General features: G+C 45.2%; 1 protein-coding gene across 1 annotated transcript; it reads right to left on the reverse strand.

Moving 5' to 3' along the window:
* Positions 1–579: 579 nt before the first annotated feature.
* Positions 580–5,185, reverse strand: LOC122926836 (nicotinamide N-methyltransferase-like). Its single transcript, XM_044278339.1, has 3 exons — positions 5,015–5,185; positions 1,396–1,603; positions 580–1,194 (listed from the first exon to the last, which is right to left on the reverse strand). Exons 1-3 carry the CDS (start codon positions 5,163–5,165, stop codon positions 774–776), a joined length of 780 nt encoding a protein of 259 aa, XP_044134274.1. The 5' UTR covers positions 5,166–5,185; the 3' UTR covers positions 580–773.
* Between the last annotated feature and the right edge of the window lie 16,474 nt (positions 5,186–21,659).

Genomic DNA, 21,659 nt, shown 5'->3' on the forward strand with positions numbered 1-21,659 from the left:
GACGCTTGTTGATTGGCTGCTGTGCAGTCATTCAAAAAGCGCCAAGAAAGCGACAAACACCGAACCCGAACTTTTACGTAAATGTTCGGGCTCGGGTCCGGGTGCCGAAAAACCTAAAGTTCGGTACGAACCCGAACTTTACAGTTCGGGTTCACTCAACTCTAGTAGTGAGGTCTGGGGACTAGCACTTCAGTGTATCTCAGCTCTTTAGCTTTAAGTGCTTGCCATACCCCTTGTTGTACTGAAGCATGATTCAGCTTTCTTGGCAGTATGTTTAATTTAATAGATTGATTCAACTGGCAGGTGTTCTTAAAGAAAATTGTCTATAAGTTCTCTCTCTGAATAACATCATGAAGACAGCTGTAATTTGATTAAACCATGTTTTAATGCTTTACACACCAGCTCAAATTTAGCTCTAGCTTAATATGCAGACTTAAAGGGGTTGTGCAGCCTGTTTGTAATGATGACCTATCCTCAGGATCAGCTATTTGAAGAGTAGGCTGTGCTGCATGCGAGCAGTGCTTCCTCTTCATTATACTGCTCATCATCTCAGAAGTGCAGTTTAATTACAAGCACTCATTAAAGTGAATGGAGCGAATACTTGTAAGTACACGACACCATCGTTAGAGGGGAAACGGCACATAGAGTAATGAAGAGGAAGCAGTGTTTGCATGGAGCTCTGTCTCCTCTTGAACAAACTGATCAGCAGTGTCGTCATCAAAATAAACTGCCCGCACAACCCCTTTCCAGTAATTTCAAGTTTCTACTCAGCCCTATTTCTCCTTGTGAGCTACAATGAATGTGATGGCTTTATAGTCAGCAAGGTCACACACAGCTGTTCTCTCCTTAACCTCAATGTTATCAATAACAAAACCTTCTCCAGATAGAGCTTTCCTGACAAACTCTTCATCATAACTGAGAGCATGAAACTTTTCTTTCCCTACTGTGATATATGTTGTGCCATAAGCCGCAATTAATATGAGGTGTCCTCCTGGTTTCAGCAACCTTGAGAACTTCCTGAGATATCTGATGTAAGTATCTTGGTCTTTGCAGACATCTAGAAGCCAAGCACTGATGATACAATCTGCTAGTGGTAACACTATCGGATCTGTTATATTTTCTTTCTTAAGGTTACATTTCACAACATGTTGCAGTGCTGATTTCATTTTTACTTCTTTGTCCAGTAACTGGTCACTGAAAAAAATGAGAAAAAAAGAAGAATGTGAACATCATCATGTATGAAGTGTCAAGCTTATAGAATATAGATCTGTTTTTTCTTTACTGACTTCTGAAATCTTACCAAAAATTCAGTTTTGTGTGGTCTGACCTTTCTCATAAATTCAGACCAAACCAGTTGGCTCACCCTTACTCCTAATATTTGAACAAATACTTTACCTGTTTTCTTCTATGTCTACATGAAGTTTTGCCGCATGGCCCCAATCAAATGCTCCTGTATGTGTGTCCACCCATCTTTTTAGCTCCATGATGCATCTGTCTCTGTTCTTTATTACAATAACGTTTTTGAAAAACTCACAGGCTGAATACAGATGGTGAACCATGGAACCAATGCTGAGGTCAATCAAGATATCTCCTTTAATATGACCTGCAGGAAAAAAAAAAAAATCCAATATGTTAATCCCTTATACACATTGTAGATAAACAGTGATTATTCGGGATCACTGAGATTTCTAAAAGATATGCCCATGTAGTTGTAGTTCAATATTCTAGGCTCAAAGTGTCACACTCTAGTCAGCTAATTAATCCATACCCCCTGAGCAAAGGGTTCCTCAGATTGTGATTTTGGGGTTTTCATAAGCTGTAAGCCATAATCATCCAAATTATAACAACTAAAGGCTTGAAATATCTCGCTTTGCATGTAAAGAGTCTATCTCATATATTAGTTTCACCTTTTAAGTTGCATTACTGAAATAAATGAACTTTGCGCAATATTCAAATTTTTCAAGTTTCACCTGTATATGTAGCAGTATCTTTTGCTGTATCCAACCAAACACATGATGCACTAGACCAGTGATCAGCAACCTTCGGCACTGTGAAACTACAACTCCCAGCATGCACTTCTACTTGTCTGTTCTTGTAACTTCCATAGAAGTGAAAGGAGGATTCTGGGAGTTGTAGTTTCAGGTTGCTGATCCCTGCACTAGACCTTTCTCTGCCTCTCACCCAGCTGGTTATATAGGCACTCCCTTATCACTGCACCTGTTTCTGCTTTGACTTGTTCATCAACATACAGATGCAGCCATTTCTAGCTTGACACTTAAAGAGGACCTTTCACCGATCCTGACATTGTAAACTAAGTATACAGACATGGAGAGTGGCGCCCGGGGATCTCACTGCACTTACTATTATCCCCGGGCGCCGCTCCGTTCTCCTGCTATGCCCTCCGGTATCTCCGGTCACAAAGTTATGGTAGGCGTAGTCTGCCCTTGTTCTGCTGTAGCGATGGCCAATCGCATTGCAGAGCTCACAGCCTGGGAGAAAATAACCTCCCAGGCTGTGAGCTCTGCGCTGCGATTGGCCAGCGCTACAGCAGAACAAGGGCAGACTCCGCCTACCATAACTTAGTGACTGAAATCTCCACCTACTATAACTTAGTGACCGGAGATTTCGGAGGGCATAGCAGAGGAATGGAGCGGCACCCAGGGATGATAGTAAGTGCAGTGAGATCCCCGGGCGCCGCTCTCCATGTCTGTATACTTAGTTCACAATGTCATAATCGGTGAAAGGTCCTCTTTAACATTAAGTAGACAACTGCAGCAAAACAATAGCTATTGAAAAGTGTGTTGTAAATTGCTACAACAGTTATTTAATGCAGTATGAGTGTCAAAATAGAGATTGAAACATCTATAATATCACAGCATATTAAAAAAATGGGAGCATTAATCAGAAAAGAAATGCATTACAAAATAACATCTGCTTACATAAATGATTATTTCAAAGGGTGTTGATGCAAACCGGAAAACTCCTTTAGCCTCTGAAAGGAATATGAAATGTCCTACAGTGAATATTCAGGTAGCTACCCTTGGAGAAGTCTCCATTATTTTGTGGATGGACAAAAGATTCCAATGCAGCAGATAGGAATCAAAATTGTAATAAGGAGACAATGCATAGGTCAAGGTAGATGGAACAAGTTCATAATCAGTTGACAGGCATAGGTCCGGACAGCTGGGTAAGTGACAGGAGAAACAGGAATGAAACACCTTAGCAGACAGCTAGAATATAAAGAACCTTATTGCTCTGTCATTGAGCACTGTGTGAAGGGAGTTTAAAGGGGTTGGACACGTTTTGACTACTTTTGACCAATATGTAGGTAAAATGATTATATGACACTTACTAATATAGTCTTTGTTCAGGAGTGTAGAAATGGGGGGGAAGGGCAGGCTAGGCATGTGCTCCGGGGGCGCACCGGCAGGGGAGTGCACCCGCCCGGCAGCTCTTGTCATTTCCAAAGTTAAGCAGGGAGCCCTCTGCTCCTCACTGTTCTTCTGAGATCCTGACCGGCGTTACCAGCAGCGCAATGTATGTGTGGGATTGAGGGGGCACAAAAGTGGGCATAACTCCACTGCAGGGGCACCTAATCTGGCACAACTATTGTGAGGGAGCACCTAATCTGGTATATCTCCATTAAGGGGCACCTAATATGGCATAACTACTGTGAGGGGGCACATATCTGACATAAATACTGTGAGGGGCACATATCTGGGCATAACTACTGTGGCGGGCACAAAGATGAGCATAACTACAGTGAGGGGGCCACAAGGAGGCCATAACTACTATAAAGGGGAACAAAGGTGGGCATAACAACAGTGAAGGGACATAAAAGTGGGCATAACTACTGTAATGGGCACAAAGAAGGGTATAACTACTGTGATGGGCACAGAGGTGGGCATAACTACTGTGAGGGGCACAAAGGTGGGCAATGCCAAAGGGGAAATGCCCTAGATTACCCTCCAACTAGTACCTAGGAACTGAAGCCGAGTTCAGTTTCAAGTTTTAAGCTCCCTTCACTCAACACTAATAATGACCTACAAAATAAAAGTAATGTCTCATTTCCTACCTTCTCATACAAAATCCATAAAATAATGGCAGAATTGTGTTTTTTTCCAGTTTCCACCCCATTAGTCATTTTCCCAGATTTCTAGAACATTAGCTGTAGTATTGAGCGAAGCGAACCATCTGAAGTGGAATTTCATCCGAAAATTTTATTCAAAATGAAGCTGAATTTCCTCATGCTTATTTGTTAACAAATCAAATTTTCCAAATATGGCGGCTGGAATTGTCTTAGAAGGAACAGGGGAGAAAAAAAAACACTCACCTGATCACTTAGAGGCAGTCCACTACTCTCTTGATTGAAAAAGACCTGCCAAAGGACCTGCGCTGTGTGTGAAGACTTTTCCTTGTGATCCCAGCATGATCATGCAGTGACGATGATATCAATACGTAATCACACAGGGAAAACGCAGTAACTACATCACGCTCAGCAGAGGTCATTTGGCAGGTTTTTTTTTCAATCAAGAGAGGAGTGGGCTGTCTCTTTGTGAGCAAGTTAATGAGGTGAGTGTTTTGTTTGTTTTTTAAACCCAAAAGGCCATATTGCACTAGCGTAGTACCGTTTTTAATGGCCTATAGACGGGTTCACTTCTGTCTAAGCACCAGTTAAAAATGGTTTCTTTGATTGATAGAACTTTGACTGAATGGGGTTTTAACATAGCGATTTGTGACAAATTATTTAGTAACAAATCAGATTTCTTGTCAAACTTCGGCAAAGCTTCGGAATATTTTTTTTCTTAAACTTTGCTCTTTTCTTATTATATGGCATAATAAATGGTGCGATTAGAAAGTATATGCTGTCTCACAAAAAACGAGCCCTCAATATGGCTGTGTGAATGGAAAAGTATAAAAAAAATGATGTCTCCTGGAAGTCAGGGAGGAAAAAATAAACATAAAAATTGGCTGCGCTGTTAAGGGGTAAATGTACTAAATTAAAAATACATACCCTCTGTAAAAGTTTTCTTAAGATTCTCAATGGGAAATATCAAGAGATCTTCTGCATAGGCCATGTCAGGTTTATCTGATAGGTAATGCTCTAGATGCTGTCTGGAATCAAATCCATGTTTATGGTAGAGCTTGTAGTTACTGGAATCCATTGTGTAATCTTGTGTCTCAGACAGAATGACTCTCTATACATTGCAGCTCAGTGTCTTTATATCATTGCGAGGAATCAATTAGCAATTTGTTTTGCAAGAATAATTACATATTACATCATGAGCTATTATCACAAGTCAGTCATGAGAACATGTGTTAATAGATTCAGGCAAAAAATTATTGATCTTCGAATCAATAGAAACATTTGGTCAGCCTGCTATGGCTTCTTGAAATTTGCATAATCAATTATGCAGTAGGTATTATAGAATGATACATTTACATTGATAATACAGTTGAAAAAAAGGGAAAAGCCAATTAAGTTCGGCCAAGGGATAGATGAGGATGTCAATCTTGAAAGGGGAGTGAGAACGAGATTTGTACACATTTTCATAAGCAGAAATGTTATTTTTTTTTTTTTATATTGACAATTTTTATTGTTTTTTCCTTTTTCATATTCACAGTCATAATAAAGAGCATTGACCGGTATACAATATAAAAAGTTATACATATATGATAACTGTAATCAACAGGCATAAGTACAGATTGCATTAATAAACGCAAGGCCTATAAGGCCTCATAAAGGCAATTGTCAAATAAAGGTGAACAATAATACAAACATAAATTAACTTTGTGACAGGGTACTAAGATAGAGCCGACATGGTGCAAGTATGAGAACCATTAGAGTGAAAATCAAGGTATTGGCCCAGGAACAGTGGGGTAGAGAAAGTGAGTTAAGAGAAATTTCTATAGGCTCTCCATGGGGACCATGTCTGGAGAAAAGTGTGTCTGGTGCGAGATTCCCAATGGGAGATCTCTTCCATTCTGTAGATCTGATCAACTCTGCTGATCCATTGATCCAGACTAGGAACCGTGGAAGACAACCAACAAGTCGGAAGCAGTAGTCTGGCAGCGGCTATCATGAGTGAGAAAAGTGAGGACTTAGATGAGTTAACCCCTCCTATACCTAAAGATAGCAGAGCCAAATCTGGTGAGCAAGAGAAGGAAGTCTGGCAGATCTGGTTACATAATTTGATTATGTTAAGCCACCACGGGTTGATTAGCTCGCATGACCACCAGATATGCAAAAACGAGCCTTTGGACTTGGAACAACGCCAGCACCTATCCGTGGCGCTAGGACTATATAGGCATGTCTTGTCTGGAGTTCTGTACCATCTCATAAGGATCTTATAGCTATTTTCTTGGATACGTACGCATCTGGATATCTTATGTGGGGTAATTAAAGCTTTGGCAATTTCGGGAGGTGTCAGAGTTCGTTGGAGGTCTTTTTCCCACAAACCAATGACTGCGGGTTTGAGGGCTGTAGGGGGGGACATCAGGTTTTTATATATTGTGGAGATGATTCTAGGGGGATAGTTCCTGTTACTTATCAATCCTTCAAACCAGCAGGTAGTGTTGGAAGAAGGGGATTTTTTTGTGAGGAGAAGGGATTCGGATCTAATGAAGCTCATAAGGACAGGGTTGCGAACCTGTGTGTTTAGTACTTTACAAATTTCTAAATCTGAGAGTATACATCCGTTTGGGTCTAGGAGCTGAGAAACAGGAGTATCAAGGGATCTTAAAGCCAAAGGACAGCTATCTCTCAAGTCTTTAGGGGCCAGATTAATAACATCTCTTATCTGAAGAAGAGGGGAAGGCAGGTTTAAGACCTTAGAGTCAAGAGAGAAATTTCTCCAGACCTTCAATGTATTACGGATGAGGGGGTTTGGGATGGAGCCAGGTGGAGGAAGTGGTTTATCAGCTAGTAGGAGAGCCCTGATGGGGGAGGATAGAAAGGCATTCTCTATTATGGGCCAAGATTTATGGGGTGGATTTCTAATCCAGTCGACTACTCGAGAGAGTTGAATGGCCTTCATATATACCTCTGGGTCGGGAAGCCCAATACCGCCTTTAGCTTTAGATCTAGTTAGTGTAAGGAACGAGATGCGGGAGTTTTTACCATTCCAAATAAATTTCCGTATGAGTTTATTGAGGGAAGCAAAAAAGGATTTAGGGATTTCTATAGGGAGTACCTGCATTAAGTAGGTGAGTCTGGGTATGATTAGAGACATTAGGATGTTTTTCCTTCCAAACCAAGAGAGGTATGGGAAATCTAGTGAGTCAATCTGGGTTTGTATAGATGCTAAGAGAGGTTTAAAATTCAAGCTAAATAAATCTGACAAATGGGGGGAAATCCTGATTCCTAGATATGTTAGTAGTTGGGTTTGCCAATTAAATGGGGAGTTTGCCTGAAGGGATGAGAGACTCAGGGGAGAGAGACCCATATGGAGAATTTGAGATTTCGAAGGATTGACTTTGAAGTTAGATAGTGAACCAAATAAGGAGAGTTTTGACAAAATTCTGGGCATGGAAGTATGGGGGTTGGTGGTTAGGATCAATAAGTCATCTGCAAAAGCCGCCAGTTTAAATTCGTGACGCCCGACAACCAAACCTTTGATCTCCCTGTCTTGCCGAAGAATTTGAAGGAGAGATTCCATTACTAGGACAAATATAAGGGGAGATAGCGGGCAGCCTTGTCTCGTGCCATTTCTTATTGGGAATTGGGAAGACATAAGTCCATTGACCGACACGGATGCCGAAGAATGCACATACATAGAAAACACAGCATTTATGTATTGTATAGGCAGATGAAATTTTGAGAGGGTCAGCTTAATGTATGTCCAATCTATTCTATCAAATGCCTTTTCAGCATCCGTGCCGATCATGACCAGGGGGATGGCTTTATGGGCAGCGTAAAACAGGGCATTGAGTATTTTAGTTGTGTTATCCTTCCCTTCACGACCCCTAACAAACCCTACCTGGTCAGGATGGATTAAATGGGGGAGTAAGTTTTGGAGTCTTGTGGCAAGCATTTTAGCAATGAGCTTGAGGTCCACATTGAGCAAGGATATGGGGCGGTAATTGGAGCAAGATGAGAGGTCCTTACCCTCTTTAGGGATTATTGTGATAGTGGCTCTCGTCATATCTGAGGAAAGTGGGTGGCCGATTAGCGTACTGTTGCAAATGGGGAGCATGAAAGGAAGTAAAAGTTCTCCAAAGGCCGAATAGTACGATATGGGAAGGCCATCGGGGCCTGGACTTTTTCCTTTGGGGGTAGACTTGATGGCTGTTGTTAATTCTAGAGTGGTAAATGGCTTAGATAGAGATTCTTGTTGTGAAATAGTAAGGGACGGGAGATCGAGAGTGTCCAAGAAGGTTTTAATGTTGGCTTCCTTGTCTAGGGAAGTGTTTGGAAGAGCCGATGGGGGGAGGTTATATAGAGCTTCATAGAACAGTTTAAACTGATCAGCAATTTCTTCAGCTTTGAAAAGCTGAGTACCTTGGGGGGATTTGATGCTTTGCACATAACGGGAATCCCTTCTCTGTTTTATTCTACGCATCATGAATTTCGATGCTTTATTTCCGTGAGCAAAAGTTTTTTGTTGAGCTGCTAGATAGAACTTAGCTGAACGTTCGTTTAGCAAGTTCTTTAATTGTGTTCTAAGGGAAGAGAGTTCCGCTAGGTGGTGGGCAAGCAAAGACTGTTTATGTGCTTTCTCCACTATGTGGATTTTGGACAGCAAAGTGTTGAGCTTCTTTTCAGACTCTTTCTTTAAAAAAGAGCAAAGGCTGATTAGTCTGCCTCTGATATAAGGCTTGTGAGCGTCCCAGAGGACCTGGGGGGATATATCGGGGGTGTTGTTCAGCTTAAAGTATTCCTCAAGAAAGGAAGCTATCTGTAACTTATGTTTGGGGTTACCCAGCAGAGATTCATTGAACCTCCAGTTTGTACACCTACTGCTTTTGACTTCAGGACGTATTAAACAATATATAGGAGAATGGTCAGATAGAGTGATATCACCTATTCTGGCTGAAGAGCAAAACTGAAGTTTCTCTTTTGGAGCTAGAATATAATCAATTCTGCTGTATGAGGAGTTAGCCGTGGAATAGAAGGAGAAATCTACTGAATCAGGGTTGAAGCACCGCCACAGATCGACCATACCCATGTTGTATAATTTAGTATGTAACAATCTAAGGGCTTTTGCAGAAATTGATGACTTCTTTGAAGAAGTGTCAATGAGAGGGTTAAAGGCCAGGTTAAAGTCTCCTGCTATGATCAAGCAACCTTCCCTTTGAGAGTCTGCTAAGGCCAGGGTACTAGAGAGCCAACTGATCTGATCTGTGTTAGGAGCATAAATGTTAACAAATGTGAACATGGCTTGCCCTATTTTGCCCTTAAGGATGATATATCTGCCATCTGGGTCCTGCGAAGTGAGACATATACTGGAAGGGAAGCCCTCTACTGAAACCTATGCTAACTCCCCTCGAGGCGGCACCCCCGGCTCCACAATGGTACCAACAAGGAAACCTGGAGTGGGAGAGGTCTGGGTATCTATCATGCTGAAAATGAGTTTCCTGAAGAAAGACTACTGAGCATTTCTCTTTATGTAACAAGGAGAGAATTTGGCCTCTCTTAGAGGGGGATCTCAAACCTTTGACATTATAGGATACTAATCTAAAGTCAGACATTCTTGAGTATAGAGAAAGATGTGGTGTATGATCTAATTTGCATAACGGCTAGAAAGGAGTCAACCGACCGTAGGAGGGGAAGGGGGGTGCCACCTCGAGAGAAGCGCATCCGGAACCAATATACTGAGCTGTCCCGGGACCATGTCCTTCTCAATCAACACCATGTCGGGATCGCCCAAGAAAAGAGCAATCCAGAAGAATCTTGTGCACCTGTCAGAGTAACAGAGATTAAACATGAAGAACAATAACAGAAAAAGTAAACGTAAATGGTTAGTTAGCTGTCTAGAGAGTGGGAACATGACAACTTTAGTTCCCTGAGTAGATAGTATGATGTGGGGGGGGGGGAGTAAGGTATATATGAATACCATTAGGCAGCAACTCCCTCTAAGGGATTGGTATAACTGGAAGGTTAAGTTGGGATGTCGTAAAATTGTATAGGATCTGGGGACAGACAGTAAAGTAGGGCTCTTGTCTCCGCAGATTAAGGTGGGGGGGGGGAGGAGGAAAAGGAAGAGGGAGGGGGAGAGAGAAAAGGGGACTCAAAATAATCATATATGACTCAAACACTACTATTCATAAATAAAACTGTGATAGCCTACCAACAGATGGGATGAGGGTCCCTACTGTCTCTTCCTCCTACACTAAGTGGGAACAAGGCACCAGCAAGGGTAGTAAGTGAATAAGCTCTTAATTCACCACTCAGAGTATAGGGCCAAATACTTTGGGGGGCAATCAGTATAGTAGTGATAATACCAATATCTAGGGGATGAGTCCTATAAAACCCTGATTACAGGGAAAAGAGAGATAACAGGGGGGAAAAGAGGGGTTAGAAGAATATTACTTATCAGCTAGTGTTAGGCGCTTAGAGATAGGAGTAACATTTCCTCTTCTGGATCTTTGGGATTTCGGGGTGCGGAGAGGTTCCCATGGAGTTGTCGTAGGTAGGTTTGGAAGGGTGGTCAAGTTTTGGGCCATGTCCCAATTTTCTATAGGTAACGGCGAAATCTGAAGAAGATCATAGGCTTTGTTCAGGTCACTATGAGAGGCAATATGAACGCGGCGTCCGTCGTGGAGAAAGGAGAGTCCAAATGGAAATGTCCATCGGTATAGAATCTTGTGGTGACGTAGCAGGTCGGTGAGTGGTTTCATCATTTTCCGCTTCTTCAGGGTGGTTTGAGCTAAATCTTGGTAAATAGTAATGGGATTGCCCTCCCATTCCACGGAGTCAGAGTTCCTAGCGCCCGCTAGAATTGCTTCTTTCACCGGGAAGTGTAGAAATCTGCATATCACGTCTCTGGGAGGTTCACTGGCTTGTGGCTTGGGGCGAAGTGCTCTGTGAGCTCTTTCTATCAAGACTTTGTGCGCAGAATCTGGGCCCAGAAGTTTAAGACAGATCTGGATAACAGTTTCAGGGATATCCATTGCAGAAATAGATTCCGGAATGCCTCTAAAACGGAGATTGTTCCGCCTGCCCCTATTTTCCTGGTCTTCGATAGCGGTATATAAGGTGTTGATGTGGCTCTGGGCAAGGGACAGACTGGAGGCCATTTCGTTCTGGTGTTGTAAAACTGTGGCCTGGGTGTCTTCCAATACTTCCACTCTGCGGCCTATATGGCGTACGTCTTCCTTAATAGAGGATAGATCTAGGCTGAGAGGTCCCAAGGCGTCAGCCAAGGCTTCTTTAAGGTAAGCCCTGGAGATGGGCAGACAGTCAGTGTCACCGGAGTCTTCCTCGTACCCTATCAGCATTTGCGGCAGCAGATTGCTTGTGACTAGAGCGGGGTGTCCCCGGCGCCATCTTGGGTTCTTTGCTCACTGCTACAGCCGCTGTTTTCTTGATGAACTTCTCCATTTCACCAGCTTGGCTCTGCGATCTATTGGGACCTGTTTGGTCAGAGGTCTTTTGGCCACCAATCTTGACCATCTTGGGGTCCAGTTCGCTAGTAATAAAGGGCTATGAGGGATCTGCTAATACTTCACATAGCCATTCAGAACAGGATCTGCTCCCTGGGAGATATCAAATTTTAAACAAGAGGAGCTCCTGTGGCACAATAAGTTATTATTTAAACAACCATTCTGTAATTGGCTGTAGTATTCAGTGTTGAGATTTCACTTGCTGCACTAACAATAAGTGCTTCTCCAGTAAAGAAACCCTGGGATCGTCTTCTGGCTACAGCAGAGCCCTGCTCTACAATAGAACAGCACAGACTGTGTGGGCTCCGCCCCTCTCACAGTGCCAGCGGAGTGATCTATCAAGTGATGCGGCCGCCAGGTCCTGTCAGCTCAATAGCTAATCTGGAGCAGGTAATAGGTCTACAAAGATCTTGTATTTAACTGTCCCTTTGATAGGGTTAGTTCAGGACCCTTACCGCACTTATGGCCGCTTGAGCAGGGGTATCCAGAGTGGTCTTGTGGTAGTTCCTGATTTCGGGCCGGCTGCTATTCACGGCCGGAACTATTTTCGCCGGTCTCAGGTTTGATCGGATCGGCTTCCAGCGACGATAGCGATACACGGGATTTCCAGCCTGCTGGGGATTACATCGGCAAGCAGGTCACTTGTCTGTAAAGGGTCTCAAATAAATCCGGCGGCAGGTGGCACATAAGCTGCGGGGCACGGCTTCAGCTGCCCGGATGGGCGATCAAATATAGTCCGGTGCTCACCAGAATTTAGTAGGCCGCAGCTCCTCGCCGACTCAGCTCCGGGCAAAAGTTATATCTTCTTGTTCCAGGCGGTGACCTGAAATAGGATCTAGTGTTTTAGGCAGAATTGAGCCTGAATTAGCCGAGTTATAACGGTATATAACTGCACTTTCTTCAGAGCTCTCACAAGCTGCTACTGGCAAGCTCTGCAGCTAGCTCCGCCCCCCCAGAAATGTTATTTAATTTTAAGAATTTATGTAAGCCTTTTAAAACTGCCCAGTATACCTGCTGTGACCATATTATGAGGTAGACTATTCCACATTAGTGTTGATCGAGCACCAAAGTGCTTGGGTGCTCAGGTAGAACACTTTGGGATGCTCGGGTGCTCTACAGAGCGCCCAAGCACAATGGAAGTCAATGAGAGAACCAGAGCATTAAACCAGGCACCCCCTGCTCTGAAGAGGGGAGGGTGTCTGGTTCACAAGAAAAAGTCAGAAATTGATGGAAACACCACTGAAATGGTTCGGGAACAGCATGAGGAGGATGTTTGGATGCATCTTGGACTCCCAGGTTGCTGCTGGGAACGATGTTGTCCAAGAAGTAGAAGAAAAGGGAAAAAAATCCCAATGGATAAAAGCCAAAAAGGGGGTCCTTGGAAAAACTACCAGGCGCCAAGGGAAGGAGAGAGAAGAGGAAGGGAGAAATTGCTGGTGTCTAAAATAAATGGTGAGAGGCTGCCAGAGGTGGCTGGAAATGCAGCAATAACAGCTGTATATATTGATATCAGAAAAAGAAAAAGAACAAAAGAGTCCGAGCCACAGTGAGGGCACCAGTCACCTTAACCACTTCACATCCGGCCCATTTGTCCCCTTTCTGACCAGGCCTAGTTTTGAAAATCTGACATATCTCACTTTATGTGGTAATAGCTTTGGAACGCTATCCAAGCCATTCTGAGATTGTTTTCTCGTGAAACATTGTACTTCATGATAGTCATAAATTTGAGTCAATATATTTCACCTTTATTTATAAAAACTCCCAAATTTACCTAATTTTTTAAAAAAATTTCAGTTTCTCTGCTTTTAAAACAGAAAGTGATACCTCATAAAATATTTATTACTTAACATTCCACATATGTCTACTTTATGTAGGCATCATTTTGGAAATAATATAGGTATTGAGGCTCACCCAGCCTAAATCGTGCTACAAGAACTAAATTGACCTGCCTACTCAACTAAAGAAGAAGAATATAAATGTAGTATAGTCCGAGCACTCACATACAGGCATATGGAACGAAAATCATTAATAAAACATTTAATAAACATCTAAATGCAATGCAATAAAAACATCAGAATGCAAATAAAACTGAAAATAAACATGGAAATATAAATATCCAGATAATAAGACTCGAGTTGCGGGTGCTTAGTTGGAGATAAATAGGGATGAGCGAACCCGAACTGTATAGTTTGGGTTCGTACCGAATTTTGGGGTGTCCGTGACACGGATCGAACCCGGACATTTTCGTAAAAGTCCGGGTTCGGGTTCGGTGTTCGTTGCTTTCTTGGCGCTTTTTGAAAGGCTGCAAAGCAGCCAATCAACAAGCGTCATACTACTTGCCCCAAGAGGCCATCACAGCCATGCCTACTATTGGCATGGCTGTGATTGGCCAGAGCACCATGTGACCCAGCCTCTATTTAAGCTGGAGTCTCATAGCGCCGCCCGTCACTCTGCTCTGATCAGCATAGGGAGAGGTTGCGGCTGAGACAGTAGGGCGAGATTAGGCAGATTAACTCCTCCAAAGGACTTGATTAATTGATCGATCTGCAGCTGTGGATCATTGAGCTGCTGATACTCAATTGCTCACTGTTTTTAGGCTGCCCAGACCGTTTGTCAGTCACTTTTTTCTGGGGTGATCGGCGGCCATTTTGTGTCTTGTGGTGCGCCAGCACAAGCTGCGACCAAGTGCATTTAACCCTCAATGGTGTGGTTGTTTATTGGCTAAAGCCTACATCAGGGTGAAGCTGTCACACCAAGTGCATTTAACCAGCAATAGTCTGGTTATTTTTTGGCCATATACTACATCAGGGGCAAGCTGCGCCTGTCACCAAGTGCATTTAACCCTCAATGGTGTGGTTGTTTTTTGGCTATAGCCTACATCAGGGTGAAGCTGTCACACCAAGTGCATTTAACCAGCAATAGTCTGTTTATTTTTTGGCCATATACTACATCAGGGGCAAGCTGCGCCTGTCACCAAGTGCATTTAACCCTCAATGGTGTGGTTGTTTTTTGGCTAAAGCCTACATCAGGGTGAAGCTGTCACACCAAGTGCATTTAACCAGCAATAGTCTGCTTATTTTTTGGCCATATACTACATCAGGGGCAAGCTGCGCCTGTCACCAAGTGCATTTGACCCTCAGTAGTGTGGTTGGTCAAGCTGTCACACCAAGTGCATTTAACCATCAATAGTGTGGTTATTTGTTGGCCATATCCCAGTCTAATTCTGTCAGTAAACGTATACCTGTCACCCAGAGCCTAAATACTAGGCCTCAAGTTTATATCCAGCTAAATCTGTCGTTACTGGTGTGGCTGGTCAAGTTATTTAGTGTCCGTCAAAGCACATTTTTTGTTCTGGGTTGATATACAATTCCCAATTTAGCAATTTCATAATTTAGTGGTTTCTGCTGTATCAGAGCTATTTGAAATCTATCCCTAAAAGGGTATATAAGATTCAAGGTGCACATAGGGTCATTCAGAATAACTTCACACACCCGCTACTGTGCATTTCCAAGTCTCATTCTGTCAGTAAATGTATACCTGTCACCCAGCGCCTAAATACTAGGCCTCAAATTTATATCCAGCTAAATTGCTGTGGCTGGGCAAGTTATTTAGTGTCCGTCCAAGCACAGTTTTTGTTCTGGGTTGAAATACAATTCCCAATTTAGCAATTTCATAATTTAGTGGTTTCTGCTGTATCAGAGCTATTTGAAATCTATCCCTAAAAGGGTATATCATATTCAAGGTGCACATAGGGTCATTCTGAATAACTTCACACACCCGCTACTGTGCATTTCCAAGTCTAATTCTGTCAGTAAACCTATACCTGTCACCCAGCGCCTAAATACTAGGCCTCAAATTTATATTCAGCTGAATTTGAATACAATACATTGGGCCAAATAATATTTTTGTTGTTGTGGTGAACGATAACAATGAGGAAAACATCTAGTAAGGGACGCGGACGTGGACATGGTCGTGGTGTTGTTAGTGGACCCTCTGGTGCTGGGAGAGGACGTGGCCGTTCTGCCACATCCACACGTCGTAGTGTACCAACTACCTCAGGTCCCAGTAGCCGCCAGAATTTACAGTGATATATGGTGGGGCCCAATGCCGTTCTAAGGATGATAAGGCCTGAGCAGGTACAGGTATTAGTCAATTGGGTGGCCGACAGTGGATCCAGCACGTTCACATTATCTCCCACCCAGTCTTCTGCAGAAAGCGCCCAGATGGCGCCTGAAAACCAACCCCATCAGTCTGTCACATCACCCCCATGCATATCAGGGAAACTGTCTGAGCCTCAAGTTATGCAGCAGTCTCTTATGCTGTTTGAAGACTCTGCTGGCAGGGTTTCCCAAGGGCATCCACCTAGCCCTTCCCCAGCGATGGAAGACATAGAATGCACTGACGCACAACCACTTATGTTTCCTGATGATGAGGACATGGGAATACCACCTCAGCAAGTCTCTGATGATGACGAAACACAGGTGCCAACTGCTGCGTCTTTCTGCAGTGTGCAGACTGAACAGGAGGTCAGGGATCAAGACTGGGTGGAAGACGATGCAGGGGACGATGAGGTCCTAGACCCCACATGGAATGAAGGTCGTGCCACTGACTTTCACAGTTCGGAGGAAGAGGCAGTGGTGAGACCGAGCCAACAGCGTAGCAAAAGAGGGAGCAGTGGGCAAAAGCAGAACACCCGCCGCCAAGAGACTCCGCCTGCTACTGACCGCCGCAATCTGGGACCGAGCACCCCAAAGGCAGCTTCAAGGAGTTCCCTGGCATGGCACTTCTTCAAACAATGTGCTGACGACAAGACCCAAGTGGTTTGCACGCTGTGCCATCAGAGCCTGAAGCGAGGCATTAACGTTCTGAACCTTAGCACAACCTGCATGACCAGGCACCTGCATGCAAAGCATGAACTGCAGTGGAGTAAACACCTTAAAAACAAGGAAGTCACTCAGGCTCCCCCTGCTACCTCTTCTGCTGCTGCCGCCTCGGCCTCTTCTGCTGCTGTCGCCTCGGCCTTTTCCTCCGCCTCTGGAGGAACGTTGGCACCTGCCGCCCAGCAAACAGGGGATGTACCACCAACACCACCACCACCTCCGTAACCAAGCATCTCAACCATGTCACACGGCAGCGTTCAGCTCTCCATCTCACAAACATTTGAGAGAAAGCGTAAATTCCCACCTAGCCACCCTCGATCCCTGGCCCTGAATGCCAGCATTTCTAAACTACTGGCCTATGAAATGCTGTCATTTAGGCTGGTGGACACAGACAGCTTCAAACAGCTCATGTCGCTTGCTGTCCCACAGTATGTTGTTCCCAGCCGCCACTACTTCTCCAAGAGAGCCGTGCCTTCCCTGCACAACCAAGTATCCGATAAAATCAAGTGTGCACTGCGCAACGCCATCTGTAGCAAGGTCCACCTAACCACAGATACGTGGACCAGTAAGCACGGCCAGGGACGCTATATCTCCCTAACTGCACACTGGGTAAATGTAGTGGCAGCTGGGCCCCAGGCGGAGAGCTGTTTGGCGCACGTCCTTCCGCCGCCAATGATCGCAGGGCAACATTCTTTGTCTCCTGTTGCCACCTCCTCCTTCTCGGCTTCCTCCTCCTCTTCTTCCACCTGCTCATCCAGTCAGCCACACACCTTCACCAACAACTTCAGCACAGCCCGGGGTAAACGTCAGCAGGCCATTCTGAAACTCATATGTTTGGGGGACAGGCCCCACACCGCACAGGAGTTGTGGCGTGGTATAGAACAACAGACCGACGAGTGGTTGCTGCCGGTGAGCCTCAAGCCCGGCCTGGTGGTGTGCGATAATGGGCGAAATCTTGTTGCAGCTCTGGGACTAGCCGGTTTGACGCACATCACTTGTCTGGCGCATGTGCTGAATTTGGTGGTGCAGAAGTTCATTCACAACTACCCCGACATGTCAGAGCTGCTGCATAAAGTGCAGGCCGTCTGTTCGCGCTTCCGGCGTTCACATCCTGCCGCTGCTCGCATGTCTGCGCTACAGCGTAACTTCGGCCTTCCCGCTCACTGCCTCATATGCGACGTGCCCACCAGGTGGAACTCCACCTTGCACATGCTGGACAGACTGTGCGAGCAGCAGCAGGCCATAGTGGAGTTTCAGCTGCAGCACGCACGGGTCAGTCGCACTGCGGAACAGCACCACTTCACCACCAATGACTGGGCCTCCATGCGAGACCTGTGTGCCCTGTTGCGCTGTTTCGAGTACTCCACCAACATGGCCAGTGGCGATGACGCCGTTATCAGCGTTACAATACCACTTCTATGTCTCCTTGAGAAAACACTTAGGGCGATGATGGAAGACGAGGTGGCCCAGGAGGAGGAGGAGGAGGAGGAAGAGGGGTCATTTTTAGCATTTTCAGGCCAGTCTCTTCGAAGTGACTCAGAGGGAGGTTTTTTGCAACAGCAGAGGCCAGGTACAAATGTGGCCAGCCAGGGCCCACTACTGGAGGACGAGGAGGACGAGGATGAGGAGGGGGTGGAGGAGGATGAGGATGAAGCATGGTCACAGTGGGGTGGCACCCAACGCAGCTCGGGCCCATCACTGGTGCGTGGCTGGGGGGAAAGGCAGGACGATGACGATACGCCTCCCACAGAGGACAGCTTGTCCTTACCCCTGGGCAGCCTGGCACACATGAGCGACTACATGCTGCAGTGCCTGCGCAACGACAGCAGAGTTGCCCACATTTTAACTTGTGCGGACAACTGGGTTGCCACCCTGCTGGATCCACGCTACAAAGACAATGTGCCCACCTTACTTCCTGCACTGGAGCGTGATAGGAAGATGCGCGAGTACAAGCGCACGTTGGTAGACGCGCTACTGAGAGCATTCCCAAATGTCACAGGGGAACAAGTGGAAGCCCAAGGCCAAGGCAGAGGAGGAGCAAGAGGTCGCCAAGGCAGCTGTGTCACGGCCAGCTCCTCTGAGGGCAGGGTTAGCATGGCAGAGATGTGGAAAAGTTTTGTCAACACGCCACAGCTAACTGCACCACCACCTGATACGCATCGTGTTAGCAGGAGGCAACATTTCACTAACATGGTGGAACAGTACGTGTGCACACCCCTCCACGTACTGACTGATGGTTCGGCCCCATTCAACTTCTGGGTCTCTAAATTGTCCACGTGGCCAGAGCTAGCCTTTTATGCCTTGGAGGTGCTGGCCTGCCCGGCGGCCAGCGTTTTGTCTGAACGTGTATTCAGCACGGCAGGGAGCGTCATTACAGACAAACGCAGCCGCCTGTCTACAGCCAATGTGGACAAGCTGACGTTCATAAAAATGAACCAGGCATGGATCCCACAGGACCTGTCCATCCCTTGTCCAGATTAGACATTAACTACCTCCCCTTAACCATATATTATTGTACTCCAGGGCACTTCCTCATTCAATCCTATTTTTATTTTCATTTTACCATTATATTGCGAGGCTACCCAAAGTTGAATGAACCTCTCCTCTATCTGGGGGCCTAAATATATGCCAATGGACTGTTCCAATGTTGGGTGACATGAAGCCTGATTCTCTGCTATGACATGCAGACTGATTCTCTGCTGACATGAAGCCAGATTCTCTGTTACGGGACCTCCCTCCTCTGCCTGGGTGCTGGGCCTAAATATCTGACAATGGACTGTTGCAGTGGTGGCTGACATGAAGCCTGATTCTCTGCTATGACATGCAGACTGATTCTCTGCTGACATGAAGACAGATTCTCTGTTACAGGACCTCTCTCCTCTGCCTGTGTGCTGGGCCTAAATATATGCCAATGGACTGTTTCAATGTTGGGTGACGTGAAGCCTGATTCTCTGCTATGACTTGCAGACTAATTCTCTGCTGACATGAAGCCAGATTCTCTGTTACGGGACCTCTCTCCTCTGCATGGGTGCTGGGCCTAAATATCTGACAATGGACTGTTGCAGTGGTGGCTGACATGAAGCCTGATTCTCTGCTATGACATGCAAACTGATTCTCTGCTGACATGAAGACAGATTCTCTGTTACAGGACCTCTCTCCTCTGCCTGTGTGCTGGGCCTAAATATATGCCAATGGACTGTTGCAGTGGTGGCTGACGTGAAGCCTGATTCTCTGCTATGACATGCAGACTGATTCTCTGCTGACATGAAGACAGATTCTCTGTTACAGGACCTCTCTCCTCTGCCTGTGTGCTGGGCCTAAATATATGCCAATGGACTGTTCCAATGTTGGGTGACGTGAAGCCTGATTCTCTGCTATGACATGCAGACTAATTCTCTGCTGACATGAAGACAGATTCTCTGTTACGGGACCTCTCTCCTTTGCCTGTGTGCTGGGCCTAAATATATGACAATGGACTGTTGCAGTGGTGGCTGACGTGAAGCCTGATTCTCTGCTATGACATGCAGACTGATTCTCTGCTGACATGAAGCCAGAATCTCTGTTACGGGACCTCTCTCCTCTGCCTGGGTGCCGGGGCCTAAATATCTGACAATGGACTGTTCCAGTGTTTGGTGACGTGAAGCATGATTCTCTGCTATGACATGAAGACTGATTCTCTGCTGACATGAAGCCAGATTCTCTGTTAAGGGACCTCTCTCCTCTGCTCGGGTGCCTGGGACTAAATATCTGACAATGGACTGTTACAGTGGTGGGTGACGTGAAGCCAGATTCTCTGCTATGGGACCTCTCTCCAATTAATATTGGTTAATTTTTATTTATTTTATTTTTATTTTTATTCATTTCCCTATCCACATTTGTTTGCAGGGGATTTACCTACATGTTGCTGCCTTTTGCAGCCCTCTATCTCTTTCCTGGGCTTTTTTACAGCCTTTTTAGTGCCGAAAAGTTTGGGTCCCCATTGACTTCAATGGGGTTCGGGTTCGGGACGAAGTTCGGATCGGGTTCGGATCCCGAACCCGAACATTTCCGGGAAGTTCGGCCGAACATCTCAAACCCAAACATCCAGGTGTTCGCCCAACTCTAGTTCCTCCATCTACACTAAACTGTGTGGATGGAGAAATCTCCCACTGGGCCAAGCTTCAGTATCTTGCTAGACGGCCCCGCTGGCTCTCAAAATACCTGAACAATCTGATTGGATGCAGTCATTGCTCAGGTATTTTGACAGCCAGCGGGTCCATCTAGCAAGATACTGAAGCTAGGCCCAGTGGGAGATTTCTCCAGCCACACAGTTTAGTGTAGATGGAGGAATCTGTTGCACTTTTTCCATCTGACCATAGAAAATCTCAGGATAATCTATAGGTGTATGGCCAGCTTATGTAACCTGTGACTGAATGTGCAACGCACTGGAAGCAAGAGTCTGTAACGCTCTGGATGCAGGAGTATATAATGCACTGGACGCAGGAGTTTGTAACGCAATGGACACAGGACTTTGTAATGCACTGGATGCAGGAGTCTGTAACGGACTGGATGCAGGAGTATATAATGCACTAGACGCAGGAGTTTGTAACACACTGGAAGCAGGACTTTGTAACGCACTGGACGCAGGACTTTGTAACGCACTACTCGATGCAGGACTTAAAACACTCACAAGAAAGAGAATACAAGCATCCCCCTGCTACCTGCTTGCCCATTCTGTCTCCTCCTCATGTGTTTAGAACCAACATGTACCTCAGATATAACAGTAATCAATTATAGGGGGGCCTAGAGAAACTGTTATGGAGGATCCTCCATATGTGCTGCCTGCTCATCCCATTTATGAATGAATCAGTCTGCCTCCTGCAGAGTCTGCACTGTACGAGAGGCAGGGACAGGGAGATAGCAATGGCAGTGAAGGGAAAAGTTCCAGAGCACACAATGACAGGCCCAGAGCCTTTCTGCTGTCTGACTAACTGTATGCTGCCATAGTGCCAGCCCAGCCTGCAGGACATCAGAGAGGCCTGGGGTCCACATTATAGCAGTAATAGCGCCACTACATTTACATTTATTTATTATCAAAAAGCATCATACATAGCTAAAAAATAAATAAATAAATACTGTACCTTTAAACAAAAGCCAGAATATAATAAAAGACAAAACCAGACATTAAACTACGTT

The sequence above is a fragment of the Bufo gargarizans genome, chromosome 2 (assembly GCF_014858855.1).
Source record: "Bufo gargarizans isolate SCDJY-AF-19 chromosome 2, ASM1485885v1, whole genome shotgun sequence".
Lineage (NCBI taxonomy): Eukaryota > Metazoa > Chordata > Amphibia > Anura > Bufonidae > Bufo > Bufo gargarizans.

Bases quoted from the DNA above. Each gene is read 5' to 3' on its own strand.
- LOC122926836 (XM_044278339.1), bottom strand. From the start codon at position 5,165: ATGGATTCCAGTAACTACAAGCTCTACCATAAACATGGATTTGATTCC. The intron at 1,604-5,014 runs GTATGTATTTTT...TTTTTCCTGCAG, and splicing joins TAAGAAAACTTTTACAGAGG to GTCATATTAAAGGAGATATC. The intron at 1,195-1,395 runs GTAAAGTATTTG...CATTTTTTTCAG, and splicing joins GTAGACATAGAAGAAAACAG to TGACCAGTTACTGGACAAAG.